The following is a 9,690-nucleotide window of genomic DNA, read 5'->3' on the forward strand; positions in this document are numbered from 1 at the left end:
TACTTTCGGTAAATAAATCCAATGGACGGTTCTGTCGTTTTTATATAAATAAGGAATAACTACATTCTAAAAGGGGCAGCATGCTGCCTGCTCACTCTGTTTGGAGTCTGCATGCTCTCCCTGTGTCTGCATGGGTTTTCTCCGGGTGCTCCGGTTTCCTCCCACACTCCAAAGATATGCTGGTCAGATTCCCCCACAGTGTGTGAGTGTGTGAGAGAGAAAGAGAGAGAGAGTGTGTTCCACTGATGTATGGATGAGTGACCCACTGTAAGTAGTGTATCTAGCACTGTAAGTCACCTTGGTGAATAAGGTGTGTGGGCTAGTAATGCTACATAGAGCTCATTGGAAGACACTTTGGAGAAAAGTTTCTGCTAAATAAATAAATGTAAAAGCTCTTTAGAGCATGTGTGTCATTAATACTATATTGTATACAGGTGCCGTAACCCAGTTTGTACTTAGTAATGTTTCAGATCCTGTCTAGTTAGTTGTCCTTTGTCAAATCCTCTCAGATGATTGTTCTTATAATAATTTACTCATGACAAATCATCTTGTGTGGTCTGAGAGAAGGACAAATACACTCCAGCAGTCAGTTAAGAAATACTGTGTAAAGCCAAGAACAACTGAAAAAGCCATTTAGAAATTTATAGACAATAAATGTTACGGAGCGAGGAATAAAACAGCAAATCTGTAAATCTAGTAATATTACAGAAAAGTGTTCTTGGCATTTCAATCTGGATGTACTTCCTACTCACTGTATATTGTTTTCCACAGAAAATGTGTGTTTTACTGGGCTTTATTATGATGATTTTTTTGATTGCAAGTACATTTTTTATTAAAGAGAGGAAATTATTGCCAATTCAATTAAATAAAACAATAAATTGGCAGTGACGTTTCATAAAGGGAATATCTCTTACAAAAGCCACAAATATTTTCACCCAGTGAAATTATAAATACAGATAGAATCAGAGTATTTATTTTGGCTTTGCTGGTGGGCCAATTAATTACACTGATCAAGGCATCATTCCCATTGTTCCATGATGTTTCCACAAATTCAATTGTTTCTGGGATTTTAACAAAAGAAAAAGGGTTTGGAATTGATGCATAAAACGACTGAATAAAAAATCCAGGTGACATGGGCTATGAAAATGGTCAAAATATTTTTAATGAAGGAACCTGAGCTATTTTTACTGAAGCAGTAATACGTCTCTTGTTTTGAAAAGTGATACGGATAGCCTTGTGTGTTAAGTGTTTTTGTTTTTCATGACATTATTCAAGGCATGATTGAAAACAGAGCCAGCAACCTGGCAGTAAACAGTAAACACGGAGAAGTAAATGACATTTTTTCCTTGTGCGGTGTGTGTTGTGTGTGTTTATTATTTACATGTATTGTACTTTCGAGTTGTCTCATTACTAACATTTGATAAGCAACACGATTAAAATTCATAAAGTCACAGTTTAACTTGTGAAGCAAATAAAAATGAAACAAAGAAAAGTTTACACAGTGACAAGACCCTTCGCTCTTCTCGGTGATCTGAACACCACCGAGCGAATTATTTTCGCATAATTAGAACAAAGAAAGAAACAAAATATCCGCTTATACCGCATGATCAAAGGAACCAGCCACATCTCTCTTTTTTTGCTATAACATAAAAAGAAAAACATGTTCCAAAACACACCTAGTATACCTAAAATATTACTATGGTCCAAATTATTCCCAGTAGTCTTCATGAAAAATGTGTTTGGAAATAAGTACGTGTTTGTAGCCTGTTCTTCCCCAAGAGAACACACTGAACCACAGGCCAGAGTAAATGCTTCTGGTTGTTTTAAATATTAAACTAAAGTTTTGTTTTTTTTTTGTGGGCTGATACACTGGCATCTCACATCAAATTTGCGAAGAACTGCAAACGCTAAACAGATCATTTTTAACTGCAAAACTACAAAACAGACTCAGGAGTGTAAAAGATTTTTCGCACCCCCCCCCCCCCCCCCCCACAAAGATGACAAACGAATAAAAAACCTGCAAAAACGCGCATTCCATCGCCTTCTCATTTTATCAGCTTTTTTTAACCCTCTCTGACTATTTTTGCTGTAGTTCAGACAATATTTCGGATACACGCAGACAAAATGATGCATCAACACACCAATAGTTTATTTCTGGCTCACAAGGAAGGATATATGTCATTTGGCCGCAAATACTCCAGAGCATCGGACTTTTTTGCTCAACCACTGTTTTTTGAATCAGCAGAATATAATTATTGCGAAAATGTGCCACTTACCTCTCCTAGCCATTTCTTAGGCACAAACTGGGAACTCGGCCACCCAAGACGAAGAAGTGAGGCACCATAACTAGGTGCAGTGGGCAAATAAGTGTGAAATGTTTTGCAGATTTGCTCCTCATTTCAAACCCTCGGCGCCGGGTCCCACCCTGGAGGAGCGATGGCGCTAAGAGCCCCCCGCAGGATCAGCCTCCTCTAGTGGGACTCCCCTGTTTTCCGCGAACCTATTAGCATCATTTCTCCCATTAAGTAACATTAATTACGAGTGAATGAAAACTTGCGCGGAAGAAAGGGGTCTTTCAAGAGGCCCTATCACGTACTTGGTGCACTCGGGTTGACCTTTGACCTCCTCTGTGGAAGGTATGCGTGGGTTCGAGTGCGGCCGCTGTGGGGGACGTTCACCTGGGCCGTTTGATGCGGGAATGCGGGAGGGAGCGCGGGGAAAGGACACCATTAGGCCCGCAGTGAAGGGAGCTGAAGGGAGCTGAAGGGACTGCAGTGCAGCAGGGAGAAGGACAACTGGAGCCTCTATTAACTGAGCTGCTCCAGGAAAAAAATAGAAATAAATTAAAAAAAAAAAAATAAATTAAATAAATAAATAAATAAATAAACAGCCTAGCCCTAGGGACTACGAACACGTTTGAGAAACAGAAGAAGGAAAAGACCCTCCTATTCATTTCTTGCGCTTTCCGCACACACAAACAAAAAATAATAATAATAATAATAAAATAATAAAATTGATTTATTAAAATTGATAAGGATCGCGGGATATTTCTCCGGGAGAGGGGACTCAATGAAATAGTGAGCTTCAAGGCTGAAGTAAAAAAAAGGTGTACATAATAAACCGCGGCCGCACCTACGGACCCCAGAGCCCAAAAAAAAAAGAATATGAGTGCCATAGAAGTATTTCGAGGCCTGCGGATGGAGAATTCAGCAATTAAACAGCATTTTAAAAATTACATGATGAACCGCTCAAAATTTAACTGGAACGTTAAATGCATTTCTTAATCTTGGTAAAATCGGACTTTAATATCAGAATGTGTAAGCATGAATTTCTCCAAGTACCTGCTAGGCTGTGTAAATTTGAAATACGGTAGAATCTATTTTGAGAATGGTTGTTTAAAATGATTAATTTCATGGCAGATGTCAGATTAATATGAGACTAAAAACTACGCATCCCCGATCGAGCTTTAACTGACCTGCGATATAAACTATATATACTATATAATACTATATAATATAGGTAGCTACGTCTTTTTTCTGGGGAGAAAAAACATTCGTTTGTCTTTAACTCTTTTTTTGCCGAGGTGATTTTTCCGATTCAGTCAGAATATAAACTGCATTGTGTATTTACACAATTCAATAAACATGCTATTTGCACCTATCGAAAACCTAATTGATAGAGATAAGAATAGAGCAGAATCGTCAATTCTGAGTTTTATGCACCTACTTGAGCGATGAACATCAGTGCATCATCAAGTGGAAAGAAACAAACTAGTTTTGCTGAAGAATCACGTCTGCAGCTCTGTCTCATTCTCTTAATGCACAAACTGTATTTTTGCTGGGATGTACGTCGCTTTGGACAAAAGCGTCTGCTAAATGAATAAATGTAAATGTTAGAATAGACATGATTGTGGAGTTTGAATCATGTATCAATAAATTTTCTTTTTCTTGCTGATAGCTGATAATAACTGCGTTCTTTTTTTAAAAAAAAAAAAAAAAAAAACACTAACTGCATGAAGATAACTGTAAAACCAGAAAATACACCCAATTGTTATATATAAAGACCCATGCAGTGTGTGTGCGTATATATATACACACACACACACACACACACACACACACACTGCATGGGTCTTAATTTTGTATTTTTATTTATACAAAACAAAAGCAACATGCAGTGAGTGGTGTATTTGCCCGTGCTGCGACTTTGAATGAAAGGCAAAAAAAGAATTTATTTCCACTAGACTGCACTAAAGTTTTATTGAGGATAAGTTGGAAGAACTAAGAGCGCGAAAACTCGAATTATATTCACATTCATGCAAACGCAACGTTTTGCTTTGTAATAATCCCTGAGGTCATTTTGTAATTTGAGGATTTAAAGAGTGTAATTTCGGTGAGACTGCAAAATGTACAAATGAGTGTGTCTGTGGGCTGAAATAGGCGCTGTCTCACACCCTTTCTGACAAGTTTCCATCCAAGAAAGCGTGTGCGATCACAAACTGGCTCCATCCAGGTGTATGGCGAGGAGCCAGCGCTTGAAAAAAAAATATATAATATGCTGTTATACACATGATGCTGAATAAACTCTGCCCAGCGCAACAGTGTCTACTCTGCAGGCTCAGATTTATGCAAGCGCATCTAAAGCTGTGGGCAGGAAGAACCAACCAGTGTCTACCTTCCATCAGCATTTACCTTCACTCTGTTTAATACACCCCTGGTCTTACCTTCGTCACAGTGTCTCAGCAGCTCATGAAGTTGATCGTTTGGATCTTTCTTCACAAGTACTGAAGCAGAGCCCACAAAACAAGGACACAATTTCCTTCTCCTTGCGTGCGCGGTTTTGTGAGGCAGCTGGCCGTGGGTTCAAGACCCAGGCTCTTACTGACCCTCCAAATCTCTCTCACTTTATTGAACGAGAAATGGCGGGACGCATCAAGTGCACCATTGACCTCGCATTCTTTCGTCCATCTGTACTAAGACTCGGGGGTCGTTTTAACCTGGACTTTTCACAACACATTTAACTCTGTTTTCCTTTTTTTCCCCCCACAATTTCAGAGTTTTTAGGTATGAAATCTGGGTTTAAGTCAGATAGCAGGAACACCTCGAAGATTATCTACTTTTGAAAATTCAGGTTGAATTATTATTATTATTATTATTATTATTATTATTATTATTATGTGACAAGGTTTCATCTGCCACAGCAGTGGCAAATTATTTCAACTACTGTTAAAAAATAACACAAAGGTACTTATAAAAGCTAATGACTGACCTGTTATTATACAAAACTACTCATTTCATAAGATGGAATGTGTTTTGTGCGCAATTAAACAGAAATTACATGAAAAAGGATGCATTTCGCAGCATTGTTTGCTGGTATGTTAGCTGGAATATGGAAGTGTAATTAATATACATCGAATTTACTCTTTAACAACTTTTTCCACAGATGAATATAAGAGAGGTCCATTATGAACTTTAATTTGATTAGGAGGAACAGAATAATGAGGAAACATCTCTCCAATGGGTATATGAGATTGAATTACACTTCCTCCATCATCTTAGGCTTTAAAAGTGTATACCAAATATTAATATAGTAAACTTTTTCATTAACTATTTTATGATCTTTACTAAAAGAGACATTGTTGTAGTCGAACACCTTGAATACACCTGGATTTCCAGTTCTATAGTTCTACAGTAAATGCGGATGGTAAAGATAGTCGATGAGAATCTAGAGGCGACAGTGACGGGATTGTGGTATAAATCCAGGTCTGGATCTGCTGAACATTAGTCTTATATGTCAGCTGAGGTTCCCTACGTTATTTCTACGTGTTCGAAAGTGTTCAAGGACCCGGCTAAACGTGTAAAAGATTAAAACCTATAATGAAAACAGAAGACAGCGAACGCCACCTGCATTAATTCCGGCTCAGGGCGAAAATGTCCTTTCCAATGAAGATTAAAGAGGAGGCAGCAGCGCCAACACTTTCACCATGCAGATCTCGTTGTGATATTAATGCCTTCAGCTGTGGAGTGAGAGGCGCACTGGCTCGTGCGGACGGCGGAGAGCGGCAGCAGCGTCGAGACTGACCTGCGACGTGTGCGTGTACGTGTGCGTGTGCGTGTGCGTGTGCGCTCTCACTGTCTCGGGTCCCCGCGCGATTCGCTCGTGGTGCGCTCTGCTCTGTCCCTCCAAATGACCGTCGGCGCGCAGCTGGAGGCTCTGTCTGCGGGAAAGGCCCGCTCTCCTGGCGTGCAGAGTCGTCCAGCGCCCCTTGCCTTGAGCACACATGGCCCCTGACTCGCTGTCGGCGGGTCCGAGGGGTCCTGCCATTTGCATAGAGACGCGGAGAGCGCACGCGGGGATGTGGAGGACGCCTCGGCTCAGGCCTGCAGCTGCCAGCGCCCTGAAGGAAGGAGAGGCCCGGGGGGGGGGGGGGGGGGGCTCATGGCACGTTTCGTCGTTTTACACCAGGACACGAGTGAAACGGCGCAGCGCACGTGTTGCACGCTCTTTCTACAGCTTTCGTTTATTCAAAGATCGTTTGCGTTGCGCCATCATCAAGAACAAGGGGATCGAAATAGTTACATTTATTGAAGAAAAAAAAAAAAAAAAAAAACAAATAGTAGTACACTCATATACCGTAGCACGAACCGAGCGAAGCCCCCCCAAAATGAGAAAAGGTGACTGAAAATTTGTTTTTAAACCCTCAGAATGTAATATTCTAAAGGGCGTTATAGTTTTTTGTCAGCGATACACCGTGAATCGAAGAGGCAAAATATACTTGTCATGAGGCTACTACTGGCTGCCCAATATCATCCTTATTTTGCGATCATTAAGAAATGACTGAAAATGATGATGTTTCACCAGTTACAACCCAGGAGAAAAAGAACTGTGACAAAACGGTAGATAGGCTTTTCTTTAAACTGTATTCTGGAATGAATAAAAGTCTAATATTAGCGAACAAATCATATCTTGTGCTTACATTAAATCTCGTTTTCATGTATTTGATTCATTCAGCAAAATATTTAAAAGAGGAGCAAGATATTGCAAAAAAATGTGTTAGTGTTTGAATATAATGTCACGTAATTTAAGTGATGGACCTGTTGTTTTGTGATATACATTTACATTTATTCATTTAGCAGACGCTTTTCTATAGTGTACTAATTGCATTTTCCCTTGTTATTAAACTAGGGAGGATAATTTTTGTTCATATTTCGTTGACAAACCGCATACATTAGCCAAATAACTATTATGCAACATCAAATAAATGTCGAAGTTTACCTCTGAGGGAGAGATTACTGTCCATCAGTCGGATTTTAGAGGAAACACATGGAAAATATTTCGACAGCAACAAATCTATATTTGACATCTTTTACATGTTTACATGTAATTTAAAAAAAAATCTTGGTCAACAGTATTTATTGATAATACGACATAGTACAATGGATATGTTTATTCATTTAAATAATAAGAGGATATTTAACATAATGGTCACCGTGTTACGCAATGATGCACTGATCTATGTATCCAGCGTCATTTGTGCAGATCGATGGTGACACAACATCATAATCTTTTCCCGAACAATATGAAATTGTTTATAGCCTTTGCTTAGATCCTCATCCTGTGTTGCTTATTTAGAAGTGGCTGTGCTGCGTGCAAAGAGACTCTTAAAAACACACAGAAAAAAATCTGGAAAACAATGTTAAAGAAACAGAAGGAATTTTTCACTGAACTTTTGTGTTGTGCTCAGGCAGTTTGGGGGCGATGCTGAGAGAAAACTGAGTGAGTTTACAGCGGTAAAGCAGCACCTTAAAGTAAGGGGTCCTTCATCTACACAAACAGCGACATAATAAAACACATTAAAAGAAGGGAGCGCAAAGTGCAAATATGTAAAAACGGATATTTTAACGTATTTGTCGGTGTGCTCATTATTATTATTATTATTTTTTCTTTTTTCTTTTTTTCTTAACGTGACAGTGACAGCATGCACTCCCATGCGCTCCCCATCATCTTGGAAGGATGTCAATGGATGTGGACTCGTTTGGGGCTTCGCTCCGCCCCCGTGTTTGTCGTAAACCTGCCCGCTGGTGACAATAAACCCGAGATAAGAGCGCCCGGGGCTCGCCTCCTCCTCCAAGGCGATCAATCGGACCTGGGGCGGACCGGGATCGCTCTCTTACGTGGACACCCACAGAGGAGAGAGGCTGCCCACAAAGCCGCTCAGACTGAGCCGTGCGCCACCACGCAACTTACCTGAGCCTGGGCTGAACCATGTCCTTGAGCCCAAAGCACACGACGCCTTTCTCCGTGACAGACATTCTGAGCCCAATCGAGGAGACCTACAAGAAGTTCGGAGGCATGGACGGCACCGGGAACCTCGCCTCTCCGCTCGGACCCTACCGACAGCCTCAGGTGTCTCAGCCACCCGTGCAGCAGCATCCCGTGGGTCACGGCGCCGCGGTGGCCGCCACCTACCACATGGCCCACGGCGTGTCCCAGTTCTCGCACGGGGCCATGGGGGGCTACTGCAACGGGGCCATCGGCAACATGGGCGACCTCCCGTCCTACCAGGAAACCATGAGGAACGGGGCGGCCGCCTCGGGCTGGTACGGCGCCAACACCGACCCAAGATATTCAACGAGTAAGTGTACGGTTCGCTCATTAAGTTCTGCTAGTAGTATTTCACTCTATCACTGTAAATATTGACAGAAGAGAAGGACTCGCTGGAGTTTTGACAGTTCAGTGCGTTCTTACATTCCACTGCACTGAGCACGAGGTGTAAAATGTCAGTGAAAATTAAAAGAAGGAAAAAAAAAAAATGTATATACGAATTTTTACATGCTTGTCCTCAGATGGAGTTGCGTTAAGGCGTAAAGCGATGGCAAATGTTGGTATTTCTTATTGTCCAAAACCGTGACTGAAAGGCTACTGAAAGGAAAGAAAGAAAAAAAAAAACATATGGAGCAACGTCTTCCAGAATTTATCATTGAACGTACACACGTGTATGTGTGTATTTTTTAAGTTTCTAGATTCATGGGACCTTCCACAGGTATCAACATGACAGGGATGGGCGCCTTGACGGGGATGGACGCCAGCAAATCCATGGTAACTCTGCACGCGGCTCCCAGGAGGAAGCGAAGGGTCCTCTTCTCTCAGGCCCAGGTGTACGAGCTCGAAAGGAGATTTAAGCAACAAAAGTACCTGTCGGCGCCCGAGAGGGAGCACCTGGCCACCATGATCCACCTGACCCCGACCCAGGTGAAGATCTGGTTCCAGAACCACCGCTACAAGATGAAGCGGCAAGCCAAGGACAAAGCGTCGCAGCAGCTGCAGCAGGAGAACGGCGCCCTGTGCCAGCAGCAGCAGTCGCCGCGGCGCGTGGCCGTGCCCGTGCTCGTGAAGGACGGCAAACCGTGCCAGAGCGGCTCCGGCGCGAGCCAGGCGCAGGCGCAGGCGCAGCCGCAGCCGCAGAGCAGCAGCGCGGGAGCGGCGATTCCCACTTCCGGCAATGCGATTAGCCAGCATCCGAGCCAGCACGTGAACCCCTTAGCGCAGGCCCAGGACCTTGAAGAAATGTCACCGAGCCCTCCATCCCTGCACGGCCACATGAGCGGCATGGCTCACATCGACACGTCCGTGATAGATTACACCAACAACATGGTCACCTCGAACCTGCTGTACGGCAGAACTTGGTAG

The 9,690-nt window shown here is 42.3% G+C and overlaps 1 protein-coding gene across 2 annotated transcripts; it reads left to right on the forward strand.

The window, feature by feature from the left end:
* The first annotated feature begins 8,144 nt into the window (after positions 1 to 8,144).
* On the forward strand, positions 8,145 to 9,690 carry nkx2.4b (NK2 homeobox 4b). 2 transcript variants are annotated; one of them, XM_029256918.1, is made up of 3 exons: positions 8,145 to 8,635; positions 9,017 to 9,472; positions 9,545 to 9,690. In XM_029256918.1, exons 1-3 carry the CDS (start codon positions 8,266 to 8,268, stop codon positions 9,688 to 9,690), a joined length of 972 nt encoding a protein of 323 aa, XP_029112751.1. In that variant the 5' UTR covers positions 8,145 to 8,265. The 2 variants fall into 2 exon arrangements, with proteins under 2 accessions (XP_029112751.1, XP_018599173.2); XM_018743657.2 differs by having other exon boundaries at positions 9,017 to 9,690.

The sequence above is a fragment of the Scleropages formosus genome, chromosome 1 (genome assembly GCF_900964775.1).
Source record: "Scleropages formosus chromosome 1, fSclFor1.1, whole genome shotgun sequence".
Classification (NCBI taxonomy): Eukaryota; Metazoa; Chordata; class Actinopteri; order Osteoglossiformes; family Osteoglossidae; genus Scleropages; species Scleropages formosus.